General features: G+C 35.4%; 1 protein-coding gene across 15 annotated transcripts in view; it reads right to left on the reverse strand.

The window, feature by feature from the left end:
• CADM2 (cell adhesion molecule 2) overlaps positions 1-19445 on the reverse strand; it is a 1196245-nt gene that overhangs the window by 92783 nt on the left and 1084017 nt on the right. For all 15 annotated transcript variants that reach the window (XM_058296056.1, XM_058296060.1, XM_058296063.1 and 12 more), the window contains one exon: positions 7795-7973. In XM_058296056.1, the coding sequence (XP_058152039.1) occupies positions 7795-7973 (179 nt within the window). The remainder of the gene's footprint in view (positions 1-7794; positions 7974-19445) is intronic.

The raw sequence follows: 19445 nt of genomic DNA on the forward strand, positions 1-19445 counted from the left end.
CCCCATGGTAAACAAGCCAACTGAAATGGAGAATCAGCATACAATATGGACAGTGAACCTGCATTTGCCTACAGTCTCTGAAAGGGATATATAACTAAAAGAAAAACAAATCTTAGAAACTTGGCTTCATGCAGCTGTCTGTAATATCTGTGTGTACGCTTTCTATCTCTGAGTATTTTGACATTTATTATCAACAATAAAAGTTGAGTGAAATGAAAGTAGCAGTCATATTGATTCTTAAAAGCTGGAAAGACGCTTTTAATAGCTTGATACTTTTTACTAGACCAAATAGCATAGACCTGGCTAGCTGTAATATTCTCTCTTACTATTAAAATTAAAAATCTGAAACACTCTTTTTTATAATGTCTCCTACCATCTAACAGTAAAATGTGATGTGTGCACAATAGCATAATATATGTGCTATTTCTAAGGTAAATTATCCTGTAAATATAAAAAGGCAATATCATACCACATTTTTCATCAATATTTATTCCAATATGCACATGAACAAAACAAAACAGAACTGTCAGTTGGTATTTTAGAGATACCAAGTCAGCCATTGTGAGAAAATTGATCGGCATTGCAGTAATATAAGCAAACTTTTGTTTCTATTTCACTTTCATAGGTAAAAGGAGATATGGAGAAATTTACTGGTTTTTGGATTGTATTGCAGAGGTGAAATTTACTAGGAAGGCAAAGCATAATCTGTACATGTAAAGAAAAGTGAAAATGTGGAAACGTACATAGTATGTAATTTCATTCAAAATAAGAATAGCAAGCATTAACCTAATAAAAGTGAGGAATTGTCACAAACGTTTATTCATACTAGTAGAAAAAAAATGAAGTAATGGTATAAGTTAGAGCAGTGGCAAAAGAAATTTAAAGCTTGTCAAAGGGTTGCTCTGGTAATAGGATGAGTAAACTTGGAGAAGGGGAATATCATGAAAAACTTCCAGGAAGAGCACATCTCAACTCTGCTATGACTGTCTGAGACAATCCCAACTCCAGTTCTCCACTGAAGTTCTCATCCGACTCTGATTTTACTCTCTTTTACATTGTAAATATGCTAGAATTTAGGACAGCTGCTGGTTGATGGAGGAATGAATTACTCATTTTCTCTTCCTGTATTATGTTTTTCTTTTCCAAATCCTGGTAGAAATCTGGGGGTGGAGGTGATAATAAAGAGTTGGGTCTCTGCTCATCTTCAATTTGTATTGAGGAGAGGCTATTAATTTCTCTATCATGAGTGTAAAGGGATGCAAAAGGCATTGACCAAAAGGAGGAAAGTATAAATACAAATGAGTTTTTATGGCTAAGAGATTTCAAAGTGTGTCAGGAGGTCATTCCAGATGTTATGCTTATGCAAGATTCAACAGGGTCTCATTGACTGTCTGAACAAATATTGTTTCAAATAGTGGGGCTCCTGAGGGCTCTAGAGACATCCAGACACTACAGACAGGGCAGACAGCTCAGGTGTCTGGTACCCTGCCAGTGGGTCCTACTTTGGAATTTACGCTCCCCAGTGTGACAAAGTTGGACTCACTTATGGTTTCCCTACACGTGGTTCTTCCACCCCTGCTATTTGAACCTATAGTTATTACTAGAGTTTACGGGTTTATGTCTGAGGAACTTAAATCTTTGGGCTTTCCATGTGCCAGTTTGCCCCTGAATCTCATCAGAGCTGCAATACCTACTCTCTAGTTCATTAGACTCAGCCGGAATAACTAGCAAGGAGATGGTGATGATGGACAATGCCCATCCCAAGGAATAGAGAGAGTCTGTAACTGCAAGCAAGTTAGTCCCATCCATCAGCCCCATGGGATCTCAGTCCCTTCTCAATTAGAGGTAGAGTGGGCATTACCATCCCAGATTCCTTCAGATTGGGGAATGAACAATGGACTAGAGTAGACTTATTGTTATTCTACTCTAGATTTATTGTTATTCTAGCAATGGAAGAACTTTTATCACTGATGTGGAGGCACTGGCCACTGGAGCCTCCAAGGGGAGGGAGAGGAAAAAATAGGTGTAATATGGGGGCATTTTTGGGACACTGGAATTGTCCTGAATGATGTTGCAAGGATGGATACAGACCATTATATATTTTGTCATAACTTAAAAAATTGTGTGGGACAGAATGTAAACTATAATGTAAACTATAATCCACACTAAGTGGCAATGTTCCAATGTGCATTCATCAATTGTAACAAATGTACTGCACTAATGAAGGATGTTGTTAATGTGGGAAAATGTGGGAAGGGTAAGAAGCAGGGCATATGGGAATCTCCTTTATTTTTTATGTAACATTTAAGTAATCTAAAGTCTTAAATGTAAGATTTGAATTGCTTCCAAATCACAAAATAAAATAAGACTGAGGTCATTAGTAATTTCAGGTAGCCATTTCTTGTGTAGGTATTTGTTATGCTTTCTATAATGGAAGACACACATCCGAATGTCTTTTGCTTAGGGAGAAGATATTTTACCTAAGCCCCCTGAAATTGATGTTGCATTAGAGACACAAAGATGATTATAAATTTTATCTTGCTTTATATATTATTAGTTTTCAATATTGTTGAAATCTTAAGGTCTTCTACTTTGCTCAGTTACCAAGAATTTAGCATTTTCTTGTACTTCAATAGGATTAAATTAATCTATACGGGGAAGACTATGAACAGTAATTTGTAACTATTGGGTGAATTTCATAGCAAAACATTGGGTCAAAATTGCCCTTCTTGTTCAAATGTGGCCTCTTTCTAAACCGATCTTGAAATATAAAAGCATTACCTTCCCCCCAGCATGCGACATGACTCCCAGGGATGAGCCTCCCTGATACCAAGTGATTACTATCAAGCACAAACTAGCAATGAAACTGGAAAAAGATTTTGACCAAAGGGGGAAAAGGTAAATACAAATGAGTTTGTATAGCTAAATAAACGTTAAAGTTTATATTCTTTTGTTCTTAGCTTTATAAACTTCAAAGTAAGTCAAGAGGTCATTCCAGAGGTTACAGTTATGCATGTCTCAGCAGGATCTCATTTTTGACTGCCAAAGTAAATCCTACCTCAAATAGTGGGGCTCTTGAAGGCTCTGGAGACATCCAAACACTATTGTCAGGGCAGATAGCTCAGGAGTTTGATGCCTTGCCAGAGGGCCCTATTTTGGGATTTATGCTCCCCCATGTGACAGACATGGACTCAGTTGTGGTTTCCCTAAATGTGACTTTTCTGATCCTTCTATTTGAACCAATAAGCAGTACTAGGGTTGATAGATGTGCATCTAAGAGACTAAAATCTTTGGGCTTTCCACATTCCAGTTAGGACCTGAATCTCAACAGAGTTGCAACATCAATTCTAGCTCACTGGACTCACCCAGGACAACTAACAAGGAGATGATAATGAACAACGATCATCCCAAGCACTGAGAGAGTTTACATCTGCAAGCAAAAGAGTCCCATCTATCTGCCCCATGGCATCGAACCCCTCCCTCCCCCCAATTAGAGGCAGCCATCACCACCCTAGAATCCTCAGGATTGGGGAATGAACGGTGGACCATATTAGACTTCCTGGTATTCTATATAGATTTATTGTGATTCTAGCAATGGAAGGACTTATATCATTGATGTGGAGGCAATGGTCATAGAACGTTCTAAGGGCAGGGAGAAGGAAAAACAGGTGTAATACAGGGGCGTTTTTTGGGACTTAGGAATTGTCCTAATGACATTACAGTGACAGATATAGGATATTACATATTTTAACATAACCTACAAAATTATGTGGGATAAAGTGCAAACTAGAATGTAAACTATAATCCATGATTAGTGGCAATGCTCCAAAATGTTTTCATCAATTGTAACAAATGTACCCCACTAATGAAGGATGTTGTTAATGTGAAAAAATGTGGGATAGGAGGAAGCAGGGCATATGGGAATCCCCTATGATTTTATGTAACATTTATGTAATCTAAGTACCTTTTAAATATATATATGTGTTTTATATATATATATATATATATATATATATAATTTTTTTTTAAAGAGAGTTAATGACAGATAGAGGAGTAAAAGACAAGAATATTTACTGATTGCAGACACGTGGAGCAAGCAATATTACATGTTTGTTTGAGGGGCAAATGAAAGGCAAATAAGTAAGGCTGAGGATATAGACCACTATTTCAAATTCTTTGTTTGATATGTGAACTTAATGGATATTCAAAATGTCTAAACTCAGTTTGGAAGGCTTTCTGTGTTATAACTTGTTCCTATATCACTCAATACAATGGTTTTCTTCCTTTGAGTATTCCAATTTTAGTTAAATATGCAATAAAAATGTTGGCCTCTAGAAAAAAAAAAGTTGCCTTTCTTATAATAAAAGATTTTAGTCATAGTATAATAGTAATACCTGCAATTTACTGCACATGTATATGTCACTCACTGTACTGGATACTTACTATTCGTGATACACTGCATTTTTTACATAGCAAAGAAAGCATCCCAGGAGTGCTATATTACTATTTTTTTCTTAAATTCCAGATGCTTGAGCTATATTTTTATAGACTCTAGATATTTGCATTATTATATGACTTTCTACCTATAACTGTTCTTCAACTTCATGTTAAAATTAGTAAAATGCTTGTATATACCATATTAAACTATAATTTCCATGAGTACTGTTCACTCTTGCATTCCCATTGTGACTTTACACATAGTTGATAAGTTCTAAATATCTATTTGGTGAATTTTTCTCTTGATCAGAATTCTCCAAATGGTAAAATAGCAAAGGAACAAAATATTTGAAGGCAATTAAACATACAAACCTAACCAACCATTCTGAATAAATAAATAGCCCTGATACCAATAACTTCAGAGAAATGTCAATATTTTTATAAAGAAGCAAAAGAAAAAAATAAACTATTGTGCTCACAGGAATTAAGAAATGTAACTATGGCTACGAATTTAACAGATTAATTTTTCCATTGCTAAGCTTGTTAACAAAAAGTTAAAAATGCTACTTTTTCTCCTAAATGAACCTCCACTGTACAAATGTGTCTTAAATATAAATGCTTTATCCTACAGGCATTTGTATGCTGACTTTTATTAGGCCTTTTACTGAGGGTGAATTTTAGACTGGACATTTCAAAATACTATCTGTAGTTCTACTGATGAAATTTACAAAAAACTAATTGGCACAGGAGGAGGAAAATACAGCCAGTGCCCATAACACAAAATATCAGTGCTGTTAACAATTAAATGTGATACATTTAAATAATGCATTTCCATTGACACCCAAAGAATAAAATCTAACTGTTAGATTTTATATATAGCAGATGATTTCACTGGAAAGGGCTCAGACCTACATCAAGAATCAATAGGACCTAGGCAACTGGGTGAAAGCCAAAGACACATGGTCTCTGCCAATGAAAAGCCCTTCTGTGATAAGGCTATATTAAATTATCACAGCTAATGTAAAATCAGCCTTGGTGTAGAAGAGAAAAGGGTAAAGAGCTCACAAATGATCACTTATCACTCCATTTCAAAATGCATTCATTATGGATTGAAATGCCACTCAAATTTCATCATTTAGTAGGGTTTTGAACAGCAAAACCATTAACAGGAGATTGTAGCTTTTTATATTTATATAACCAGTGACTGGTGAAACATTATACCCAGTGTGCAAAGAGGAAAAAAAAAAATAAACTTTAGTTTGTAATGAACTCAATTGGAAACCGCTTTAAACAGCATAATATGGTTTCACTGTTTCATCGAGCCTGTCATTACTTGTGTCAATAATCCTAGGTAAACTACTGTTAAACTTCCCAGCATTTATCTAGCAGCATGAATAGCATTACTCCATGGGGTGCTTTTGATAAATTGTAGTTCAAAAAGTAAAGCCAAAAATGACTTCTTGCAAAGTGCTTAGAGAAGTATTTATTAGAAATATATAAACTGGCAACTACCTAAAGGTAGTTTGGCTATTTAAGAAATCATGCTGTTGGCTAGCTTGCAAACACTGGAAAAACATATGAATTTGTCCCACTTGAGTTACTTGACAGAAGTGAATGACAAAAGTTTCATCTAAATATATTGTTTTATTTCTGTCACTTCTCTCCTAATTTGCTATATTTTTATGTCATATTGTTTTCAACACAATGTAACATGCAATGCAACATGCTCTCAGGTTCCTAAAAACTGTAGGTATGAGAACCACTTAGAAAGTTAAGGGTGAATCAGACCATACTTAAGTGGCGGCGTAGTCTAAACATCCAGGTCAGCATAAACCAAATGCTCTCGAATACTGCTTTAAAGTTCTAATTTATTTTCTGGACGTATTCAGTGGTTATTACATTCTCTCTATCAGTAAAAATGGGAACATATAACTACAGGGATTTATATTTAATTTCAATATCAGTCTAATTTGATTAGGTTAACCTTAAGCAAAAGTTTAATTTTGCACAATTCATGAAATACTAAAAGTTGACTTCTCTGGTTTACTACTTTCAAGATGTTTGTTTATAGACAAAGTCTACCACTGTGTGCCTCCATTTACCTACTGGGCCAAAATTGTTTTAAGATTTGAGAGATTTTCTACACTAAAGTAATTTGAAAATAAGAAATTTGCATTCCAGCTTAATATAGTATCTTTCTCCTATTTCGGCCCTGCATTGTAACAGAATATATACCTGGGAACAGTAATACAAATCAATTGAATTGTCCCTGCAATTAAATCTCTTCAAGGTCTAGAATTAGTTTTACAAAGACTTAGACTTTATTCAAAAAATTCTTTTTGGGAAAGGTCTTGAACTAATCCATGATTCTTACAGTGCTATATAATAATTTTCGAGGAAAAGCTATCAAATAAACTTACACACTCAATGATCTCTAAGATCATGGGTTTCATAATAGCATCACATTTTATACAATGGTATTTCAGGATATTTTAATATTTTATAGAACACATTACTCTCGGAAAAGTTTCCTTGGACAAATATATGTGGAAAACATAATCTTCAATAATGATTTCTTCTCTCAGGGATTCACAATGTACACTGGCATATAAATTAAACTCTGAGATAATCCTACAATAAGAACCTCTGCCTAATTTTGTTTATTGTAGTATTTATCAATCTCATAAAAGTTCATCCCCATTTAACAATACGTTATATTATCTTATAAATATGTCTGTTTTGAGTTTGGGAAAACAGAGATTCTCTTCACTCCTGCATATTAGGATTTCTTTCTGTCATTGTGTTATATTTGCCTACATTGTGAGATAAGTGCAGCCAGGAGAAGTTTCTATAGAAGTTTCAAATTGTGGGTCATGAGGAATTAATACTCTAGTCATTAACATTGTACTCCTCTGGTTTAGCTGCATCTTAATGACATTGTTTGTGAAACCACTTGTTGTAACTATAAAGTATATTTTATGCTAATATGACAAAAATTATAGATAAGAACTTTGTCATGATTCTGAATTAGGACCGAAAGTATTTAGTTGTAAAATTTAAAGACAATCATTGGAATATAATTTACTATTCACCACCAAAAATCAACTAAATAATTTTATAATAAACTAACTTCATAGAAATAATTTGTATCTTAGGTGCATATTGTGATTTTATTTTATTAGTCTGACGTGGAAACTACTAATCAATCTTTGCTGCGTTTGCACTTAAGAGAACTTCCTCTGGAAAAAAAAAGACAAGTTCTTTAATTTTGTTTATTATAGCCAGGAGTTTGATAAATTTAAACAGTTTGCAGGTCATTAATCCTTTCAGTTGTAGGATTTTCAAGATAGTACTCACCGTGTACAATGAGAACATACTCTGCGCTACTTTGGCCAATGGTGTTAGTGGCTTCACATCGGTATGTACCATTATCCGTTTTGTTCAGGAAAAGAATGTTTAACTCCCTACCACTCACGACCATTCGATCAGGATCTGGTAATTCTCCACCATCCTTTGTCCACAAAACAGGTTCTGGCCTGTTAGGTTCAAACACGCACAGAGACAGGAAAAATAAGAAAAGTTACATAGTCTGTGATTCGAGTAGATCAACAATTAATACATATTGAACAACTTTTCTGTGCATAACCATGCCATAACTTCTATAAGATGCCAAAGGAAGCATCTTTACGGACTCAATCAAAAGACCTGGAAGTATGGACACTTCTATTTAACTTAATTAAGGTGGTATATATTGAGTAACCAGTTTGTTAAACCATTTTAGCAGTCACTGCTGGTGCCCTGCCTCTGTGTTGCAGCTAATGGATCATACCTGCTAATTTCTGGAGGCTTGCCCTTGGCCTATTAGAGCAGCCTTCTGTGAGGTATCTGGAATTGCACCCTTGTACGTGGGGTCATGACTGAGCCACAGCTTTACCAGGAACCATGTGAAGCATCTCCCTCTTTCTTCTGCTTTATTTGCCCCCTTAAAGGTTTTTTCTGAATATTCTCTTTTAGTAAAAGATTTGAAAGAACACTTGTCCCAAATGTGGCTTTTAGTAAAGAAAGAAAGTTTAAATGAACTATGGGTTTTGCCTTCCAGACATTTTATATGCTCTTTTATAATTACTGATGATAAAATGGTCAATAATGATATCTACCATCATGCACTGATAATGGTGGTTATTCTAGCTGCTTTATATATATTATATAATCTTTATAAGAATGAGTGGATAATTATATATATTTTGTATAGTAATACCTGTAAGAATATAGAATCTCAGAGAAGTGCTCAAATCCTAGCCTGACTTCATAGTCTATGATTCACCCACTAGCTCCTGCTTTCTACTAAGATAAATATTTTCCTAGTTTTTCCATGACAACATTTTCTAATTTAACATGATTTTATCACACAGTTGGAAATTATTCTGCAGAACCCTTCAAATATTTTTAATTGGGTAAACTTAATTTATATTGTTATTATAAATGCAATTAGATCATAGATCTTAATAAGTGATGACATAACTATGACATCTTTCTAAAATTAAAAAAAAACACACTTTTATTCTGACAGGTTTTTATGAAGGGGAGAAAATTGTAAACCAAATGTTAGTAAATATTGGAAAATATTGCTAATCAAAACAGCTGGTTGGCAACATAATGAGGGAATTGTTCAGTGTAGCTGGTAAGAAATTTGGGGAGAAAGAAACGACAAGGACAATTTTATCAGAGCTGTTTCTATGAAATTTCTGAAAGAGGATTATATGATAAAAAATGAAGAAACTAGTTATACAAAAACAACTGGGAAAAGCAAATATTTACAGAATCCAATTATACAGACAACTCACTTTCATAGAATAGTATTATAATAAAAGCCGAACCATCAATGCTTCTCAAATTGCATCAGGTATTTTACTTATGCTAATAGCTATTTGAACTTAAGAACTCTTATTTTAAAACTCATACTGTGTGTAATCTTGCACTATGTACATACCTAAAGTGTCTTGAAGAGGCAAAACAGTTACAATGAAACTATGACTTACTGCACAAAGCTGAACTTGTGAAAGTTTCCTTTCTGCAAAGCCACATATGTACAACACTAAAGTAACATTTATAATAGGATAATCTGAATTTTAGAAGTTTCTTCCTTAAAATACTACTTAAAGGAAGTATTTGTTTTATTAAGAGACAATGATTTATTGATATATGTTAGAATTTTTAAATGCACACAGATATATTTTACATGCCTGCATCCACACATTTCATACCAACAAAATATACTCCCAAATGCAAACTAGGGATGTTTTTTCTCTACTTTTGTTCATCTTGCAGATTATTATACACATTAAAACATAAATCTTCTGCAAATACCTAATTAAATTTAGATATATATATATATTTTAGATTGTGTGTATAGAAATGTCATTTTAAAAATTAACAAATCATTTAAGCTTCCAGTCTGAATTTATAAACAGTTTTCTTAACAAAATTTGCTCTTTTAGGAAATAATGAAATGAAAACTGCAAAAATGGTTAGCAGGAGGTAATGACAATCTAAGCCATTGCTAACACTACACAGTGCAAGATTCTTGATCCTACTCTGTATGGTAAATCTTCAAGGTGGTAAAAAGAGCACCATAACATGCAATTATAAAGAAATGGAGGTTAGAGTTTATGCATAGATTAAAAATAGCCTACACATATTCCCAATTAGAATTTAAAATGTTCAAACTTCTTAATATCACCATAAAAAAATATTGAGTGGTTTAGCAAGTCTTGATATAATTTGCGTTTCATCTTAATAAAGAGGGCCCCTAGGCTTTCTCTAATTGGAACCCAGAAGTGATTGAGTTTCTTGCTGGAAATGAATAACAATTTCCCTGCTGTTCAGGCACGCAGCCACTTTTAAAAGTGGTTCCAGTATATAGTTTCTATGTGATAAGGCTGAGAGAGGGTAGGAGTAACAGGACAGTGAAACCAGCATCAGGTGTGAGATGATATTGTGTAACACTCTGCAGTGAGAAAGGTAATAGAGCCAACCCAGAGATTTCCCCCTTTAAATGCCAAATAAATTGAAGTTGAAATCTTTTATAAGAGGTGAAATTCAGTGTGTGTGTCTGTCTACCAATCTATAGGGCTAAAATGTATTTTATTTTCCTATGCACCAAATCAAACTTCTGCAGAAGTTTCTTCCTAGGGCTACAGAAAACAACAAGAAAATAAAAATGCAAGAAGATACCAAATATGTGCATGTATGTTCTCACATATTCTAAGGCCTCAGTGAAAATTAATCTAATTTCTTTGTAACTATGTTATATCAATGTTCTCTTTAGTAAACATCAAATAAGAGATTTTCCAGCACCTTAACAACCCCTCTCTTATAAATTACTGTTAAGATGAAATTGGCACTCCTCTATCAGATCACTTGTCTTCTTAATATTTTGAACCAGATACAAACCTGATTACTAATTTCCACTGAAGTTAGTTTTGGGGGGTATTTATTCTGCTTACTTGGTTTTGGGGGCATTATTTATTGGGCATAAGTTTATGCCTAAAAATAATCAGTCCAGTTCTTCCAACTATTTATAGGATCATTTACTCCCTAGATGTTGAAGAGAATGGAATCCTTGCTTTGCCTACAGGACTCGTCTTCTTTAGGCTCATACTTGAGAATAAGAATAAAGAATAAGCAGTTTAGTTATGGAAAAGTGATTCCTATAACATAGGTCTCCTTGGAAAATAATTCTCTAAGTGTTCTTGCAGAAGTCAACAGGAGTAAAAAGTTGGCTTTGGAAATCTGGTACAAGTATACTTAGTGCCTTTGTTTTCCCAAATGGCTATATCCAGTTTGGATTCTATAACGGTTTTCTTTCATAAGCACAGGAATATTGGACTCCAGTGATAAAACTCATGTTGTAAAAATTAAACTTACTTTTTCTAGATGAAAGAAAAAACAAAAATAAGTCACTCTAATAGCATTCAAGTAGAAACCTTGTTTCGGCTGAAAGAACAAGCATACAAATTTAGAAATAGGCATACCTTCATTTTCTTTAATATAAGACAAAGCAAAAACATACAGTTAATAACTTTGTGTGTTATGAACTATGTAACAGCATGCAGATGCCTACTGGCTTTAATTCAGATTAGAAATTTCCCAAGGATCCTTAAATGTGATTGAAGTTTAAATACCATAGTGATTTTTTTAAAAGCCCAATTCCTCTCTATTTTCTCTGATGGTTTCAATCTAAAATTAGTAGTAGGAATTATACAAACGTTTTGATACATATTCTGCTGAAAGCAAAAAAATTTAAATCAGGAAATTATTCTGAAGATTCTTGAATCAAACTCCCTGTGGTCATACTATCATATTTTTAGAGAAAGGGAATGACAGAAATTAAATGTAAATGGAGTGGATGGGAAACAAAGTTCAAAGTTGAAGATTTTAAGCTCATTGGGTTAAAAGAAGAAGGATTCAGAGAGAACTCTAGATTAGGCAGTTTACCACTGAGTAGGCTGAGATTAGATTCTTAAACCAGAGAACAAACAATAACAACCAAGTGAGGAGGAAGAAGGAAAGAGCAGAAGAGAAATATTTGGTGTGATGGTTTGGCTAATGTGTCAATTCAGCCAGGTAATTGTGCCCAGTTGTTTGGTCAAGCAAGCACTGGGCTACTGTAATACAAGGGCATTTATGGACTTTAGTCACCATTGACTTTACTGATGTGGTAAATCATAGATAGCTGGTTATAATTACATCAATCAGGGAGATTGGCATCAGCAATCAGTTTTGAATGTCTTAAAAGGGTAAGTGATTCCAGCACTGAGTGAGAATTTCCCAGCTCATCTTTGGACAGCCAACATCTCCTAGAACTTGGTTGCAGCCTGCCTACGGAAACTGGCCTTGTGCATCCCCAAAGTCAGATGAGAGACTTATAAAATCTCATACTATTGACAGATATCTCTTGGTAATTCTGTTTCCCTAGAGAACCCTGACTAATACATTTGGTAAATATGGTTGTTTCCTTCTATTATTTATTTAAAATATAAATACAAAATAATTTCAAGGGGTAGCCTCCTTAAAACCGTGAAACTGGTTCAAAAATAATTTTGTAATGAATATCTGTGGGAAGTTAAGGACATGGTTGTTAAACAAGAAGAAGTAGAAAGGGATTACTCATGGGGCTATTTATTTCATCATTTTAAATTTAAAACATACATAAGAGGTTAGTTTGCCATTGAGGATCAAATGAACTGTTTCTGAACATAGTTGTAAATAATTCTATATTATGCAAAGTCCTATTCTTATTTATAAAAACATTGTTCTAGGCCCTTGGAGAGATCATGAAACTGATTTTCCTAGATTGATTGTTATGTGAACCAATTGTGAAAAACTGTTTTTCTTTTGCTTCTGATAATGACTTTGTATTTTTATGAGGGCGGTTCTCAAAACACCAAATAACTTTTAGTAAAGAATACCTTAACTTTAAGTGTTTACCTACTACTATTTACACAAGAAATTGGGGGGAGGTAGGGGCAACATACAAACATAGGAGATTGTCAGGTGTTGGTTGAAAGTAAAATGCTGAGAAAACCTTTTCAAAATATAATTAGGAAAGTTACCTGTTTAAGATACTCAAAGGGGATAATCTGATGCAGGACAGACTCCTAGGGAATATCTGAATGCTCATTTTGCCAGAGTGGGTTATACCATTGGGTAGAGACCCATATAATGAGAGTGAAGGTAGACCCACATCCTGGGGAGGACTAATGCCAGGGAACTGTATCTCTCAAGAGAAAGGGTGGCTCTCAGGGCATTAGGGCAGTTGAGCAAGTCAAGCCCTCAACACTGTTTCAAGTATCGCTGAACATGGCTCCTCAAGAAATGAAGATTGACTGTCACTGTGGGCACCAAGGGGAGGGGGAAATAGATATTGAATAGATGGACCCAAAGTAAATGTGAGGGCAAAAGAAGTGTTTCACAAGAGTACACAAGGATGGATATAAAACATGTAATATTACACCAAAAAACATAGAGGGGATGACAGACTAATAATGTAAACCATAATGTAAAACATAGGATAACTAAAAAACTTAGAAAACTGTATAGCCTAAAGTATGAACCACAATGTAAACACAAATGTTACCTTGTTTGAAAGCTATTGTCTCAATATCTGTACATCAGTTTTAGTAAATATGATATGAATAAGTTAAAAGATTATCACTGTGTAAGGGAAAAGGTTTTATAATGGATATGTGGGAGTACTGTATATTGTATAGATGAATTACTGTGATCTAGGGCTCTTGTGAAGAGAAGCTCAATAATTAGGAAAAAAGAAAAGAAAAAGATAGGATGTAGAATTTTTCCAAATCAATAGGTATTCTATATTTAACCTTTAAACATCACTGTATTCCATTTTACTAGTAAGGGAACCTGACATTATATTGGGCTTCACTTTCAGGAAGTTTTGGATCACAGATTGGTTCAACAATGGCAGCAGAGGAATACTGGTATAGGATGTTATTGACAGGCGATATATGGTTGACAGGAAGTTATACAGGGCATGTGTCCAGGGTGCATGGAAATGTTTGGATATACTCAAAGTGGAAATAATTAAAAACAACAGCTGGGGGGGAGCTGGGTTCCTGGCTGGGGCGGGGCGGGGGGGGGGGCTCTGTCGTGGTCCTAGGGGAGCAGCAGCAGTCCCCCAGGTGCAATGGTAAGGACCAGGAAGGAATGAGGGTCCAAAAGTGAGCCCCTGATACTAATGACTATGCTTGTGAGCCTATACACCTGAAATAAGAACAAGGCCTAGAGCAGCACTGTGCCTAAGAGTTCCCTCCTGACAGCCTCCATGTTACTCAAATGTGGCCAGTCTCAAAGCCAAACTCAGCATGTAAATGCAATGCCTTCCCCCCAGCGTAGGACATGACACCCGGGGATGAGCCTCCCTGGCACCGAGGGATCACTACCAAGTACCAGCTGATGACGTAACTAGAAAATGACCTTGAATTAAAGGTTCAGTGTGGACCAGCATAATATCCCTGTCTACATATAATAACAGGAGTTAAAAATGCTGTTTGACCTAAAGGAAGGGGGAAATGGAAAGGACAAATGAGTTCATATGGCTATGAGTCTCTAAAAAAGAGTCTGGGGTTGTCAGAAGGATTGCCCTTATGCACACCTGAGCAGAGTCTCAGAGACAGATAAAGTAGATACAACCCCAGGTATTGGTCCTTTTGAGGGCTAAAAGGACCCACAGGTTCTATGGTCATGGCAGATGGGGTTCACTGCCATGTCAGTTGGCCCTTCTTTGGAGCTGGTGTTTCTGCATGATGGAGCTGGACTCAGATGGGATCTCTTTTCACAAGCCTTTCATGCTACTTTACTGGAATTGTAGTTGGTGCTGGGGTTTAAGATATATCTAGGGGATTTGAATCTCTGGACTGACAATATGATAGCCAGGCCCTGAGCCTCAACAGAATTCAGCTCCTACACTCTGATTTATTGGACTTACCCCAGTCAGCTAACATGGAGTTGAAGAATGTCAACCACCACACCATGGAGCCTAGAGTGCCTAAAACTGAAAGCAGGAGGATTGCACCCAGTATCCATGTGGAATCTAAACCCCCTCTTGATATAGATGTGGAATGGACACAACCAAGCCAAGGTCCGCAGGAAGGAGGAATACAATAAAAATTAGAATGGACTTAATGATATCCTATTCATGAACTATTGTGGTTAATAGTCGAGAAAATGTGGCATTGGTGTGGAAAAAGTTGCCATGGTGGCTGCTGGGTGTGGGGAACGGGAGGAAGAGATGAGATGTGGAAGCATTTTCGGGATTTGGAGTTGTCCTGGGTAATGCTCCAGGGACAATTGCCAGACATTGTATGTCCTCCCATGGCCCACTGGATGGAACGTGGGAGAGTGTGGGCTATGGTGTGGACCACAGGACATGGGGTGCAGCAATGCCCAGAGATGTACTCACCAGATGCAATGGATGTGTCATGATGATGGGGGAGAGTGTTACTGTCGGGGGAGTGGTGGGGTGGAGGCGGTGGGGGTGAATGGGGACCTCATATTTTTTAATGTAATATTTTTTAAAAAATGAATAAATTGAGTAGAATTTGGAAAATAAATAAATAAATAAAATAAAAAAAACATAATCAGTGAAATATTTTGTTTCTGATTTCTTTATGGCATAGCTTCACAATTTATGCTATACATAGTTCAAGGAAACGCAAAACTTCAGAAGCATTTATAGTAGAGCAGTCTTCAATAGGTTTAATCACCAGAAGTGTTCTATTCTTATGCTTATATCTTAAGTCAGATAAGAGATCAATGAACTTTTTGTTGTTTGTTAAAGTATACCTGTACATATGTTCTGTCTCTCTATGATACTGTAATTTAATAGTTTATTTAAGGCATATGTCTTCCAACTTAATATTTGGCAGGACATGGTAAATGGCATAAGTGAGTTAAAAAACATCATAAGATTCATCACCTCTAATTTAGTGGAATTGCAATAGGCTCTCAAAAAGGAAGAATTATTGATTAGTATCCTTAATTAAGATAGGATCTTGTTAGAAATAGAATAAGACAGTTCAAGAGTAGTAAGTCCAGTGGGTGGGGGCTTGCTCTCCAGAGGCCATATCATTAAATTGATGGATTATGGTGACTACCAGGAAGAGAAAATAGGGCTAACAGGCAAAACTTCTTTTGGCTAAATTGAACAAATTAAAAAAGATTATTCAAAGAAATAGAATTTATAAAAAAGAACCAAAATGAAACTGTAGGTGTGAAAAATAAACTGAAATTTAAATAAAGTATTTATAAAAACAAGAGCCAAAAGGAAATTATAGTAAAGAAAAATAAACTGAAATTCAAAGAAATAAAATTTATTAAAAAAAGAGAGTAAAGGTAAAGGCTAAGGCACCAGAGAAATCAAATCAAAAGCCAAGATGCAACATTTTATAAACTGCTACAAAAGAGCAGGAAGAAATATACTCATGAGTAGCTTGGTCTATGACAAAATCTTTAGGACAGATAAAAACTCATGAAAAATTATTATTATTATTTAGTATTAGACCAGAAGACAAAGGTATCATATTAATAGGAAGAGAAGATAAAATGTAGTGGGGAAAAATTGGACATAATGAAAAATATAAATAAAAACAAAGAAATCAGAAAGTCCAGGGAGGCTGTCAGAAAAAATCAATCTGTTATTTTAAAATAGGTAAAAAGGGGGCTTGAGAGCCTAGTCATTCTTTAAAATGGAAATGCTCTTTTATGAATTTTTAGGAGTAAGAATTCCTGATTAGAATTTCCTTTATAAATGTTAGCGTAAAGCATCTGGGAAATGAAATCCAATAAGACTACATATTCAGTTCTGAAGAGAGATAATGAGGACCTACATGAAGTTTGGGATAATAATAAAGGAAAGCAGTAAATGGCTGATTAAAGAGCCTTGGAGAAAATGGAATAAGGATATATATGTTATTAAGGAAAAAAGAAAAATTCTCTGAGGTGGCTAGGTGGATAGTATAAATGATGCTAGGGCTAAGGAAGGGAACTGCCCCCTCCCCCGCAACCAACACACAGAAACCAACCAATGGAAGACATAAATATAAACCAGGAGTAAATCAATTGAAATAGAAAGGAAAATTTTATGATTTCACTTTGGAACATGTTGCAATCAAGTGCTGGAAAAAAGTCTAGGCAGACCTCTCTGTCTGGCAATAAGGAAATGAGAAATTACAAGTCAGAGGAGAGGGCAGGACTGGAGTTTATTACAAGGAGATTGGAGTCAAGCAAGGGTTCAAGTGCAAGAAAGAGAACAAAATAGATTATTGAATGTCTTGAAAACTTTTCACTTAGAGTGTAAGAAAAGAAAGAAAATGAATTCAAAAGAGAATATTCTCACAGGATCAATAAAGACCTAACAGAAATTCATTGACTTAAATAATGACAATTATAACCCATCCAATACGTCGATGTTTCAGTTCCCTGATCCCTCAAGTCCAATAATTGTTTTGTAAACCCACCTTGAGTCATGATCATATACTAAATTTTACCTTTACCATTTCTACATTACTTAAAATCTCAATTTTTTTCCTAATCATAACTTCCCATCCTTTCAGTTCATTAGTCTATTATGTTATAAAAATCTGCAATCTTATCTAATGAATTCACTATTTCCATTTATTATTTAATGCCTTCCTAACCTTCTCTTTTTCATATTTTTTCCCTTCTTCCCCATCCATTGCAAGCATCTAGTTAAATTCTAGACCTGATGAATCCAATATTTCCATCTTCCCTGTGCCTTTATCAGAGCTTCAAACCAAGTTGAAGAAAAAGTGACACATCCAGGGTTTTTTAATTCAAAATCCCATGTTTCAAATAACTACCCGACCCATGCGCAGTGATGATGCGTGCAAAGAGTGCCCTGACACACAGGGGTGACACACAGGGCATAGCAGAGCCCAAAGCGCAAGGAGTGCGCCCTGTAAGGAGAGCCACTCAGCACTGAAGAAAGTGCAGTCTGACCAAGAACGGTGCTGCATACATGGAGAGCTGATACAACAAGATGACGCAACAAAAAGAAACACAGATTCCAAGTGCTGCTGATAAGGATAGAAGCAGTCACAGAAGAACACACAGCGAATGGACACAGAGAGCAGAAAACTGGGGGGGGGGGGGGGGGGGGGGAAAGGGGAGAGAAATAAATAAATCTTTAAAAGCAATCAAACAAACAAAAAACAAAAACAAATAACTACCCGGAATTGTCCAACAATTCTTTAATTGGTAAGAGTTACCTAACTCACTCTCTCATTCTCTTAGATACCAAACTTTTATCTTCTTCTATTTCTTCCAGATTCATAGTTATCTCCTCACCCATTCTCAGCTGTTGAGTAACCATTACTCTTCATTAAGAAAAATAAGCAAGCTAACAAAAGAACCCACAGTCCCTCCACCATATGCACAACACTATCTCTCTGTTTACCCTGTTTTTAATCTAAGTGTCCCTGCTCCTAACAAAAGTCAATCCCTGGACCTATGCTGTAGATTTCTTTTCAGCTAGCATTTTCAACCAGATAGTCACTCTCTACCTCTTGTCTTATCAATTTCCCTCTCTAAGAATCACAATAGTATAAAACATGCTCTGGGAGCACTCATCTTAAAAATGAAAATAAAATAAAATGCTTCACCACCTTTGCTCCTCTTTGTATTGAAACTTCTCAAAATAATTGTCTTCTTCATTCAGAGAATGAATTTCCTCAAAACCACAACTCTACAACCCTTTCCATGCCCACCATATCTCTGAAGCTCCTACTACCAAGGATGCCAGTTACGTTTATTTTGTCATTTGCAATGGACATTTTTCTGTATTTATCTTATTTAATCTCTTGGCTACATTCATCCTAGTTAATTCTCCTCTTAAATATTTCCATTCATGGCCTCCATGAAAGCGTATTCTATTGATTTTCCTTCTAAGTTTCTAATGGACTTTTCTCAGCGCTTTTATTGTTACCTCGTCCCTCCTCAAATTTAAATATTGAAAAACCAAGAGATTACTCCTAACACCTATTCCTTTCTCCTTGTAAACTTTTCCACTTTAAAACCTGCTCTAATAACGAGGCTTTGGATACCACATGACTTATATACACAATGTTGACTATTCCTCTGAGCAACATTTGTATATGTAAGTATCTATGTTGTTCATCTAAGACATCTGAAACTCAACATGTCCAAAGAGGAAGCTCAACTCCTTTCTCCTATCAGACTTCATCATCTCGGAAATTAATATCAATTACCATGATGTTCCCCAATTGAGGAATTGTGCCATCCTTTATTTCTCTTCTTTTCTTCAGCTGCCAAACTTAACTTCCTTTTCATCACCTCAACCCTAGCCAGGGTCACTCTAGTCTCTTTCCTGAACTACTGTAATAGCCTCTTAACTACTCTTCTTATCTCTATATTTGCCTTCTCTGTCATCTGTTTTCTACATATTG

Source organism: Dasypus novemcinctus, chromosome 4 (genome assembly GCF_030445035.2).
Source record: "Dasypus novemcinctus isolate mDasNov1 chromosome 4, mDasNov1.1.hap2, whole genome shotgun sequence".
Classification (NCBI taxonomy): domain Eukaryota; kingdom Metazoa; phylum Chordata; class Mammalia; order Cingulata; family Dasypodidae; genus Dasypus; species Dasypus novemcinctus.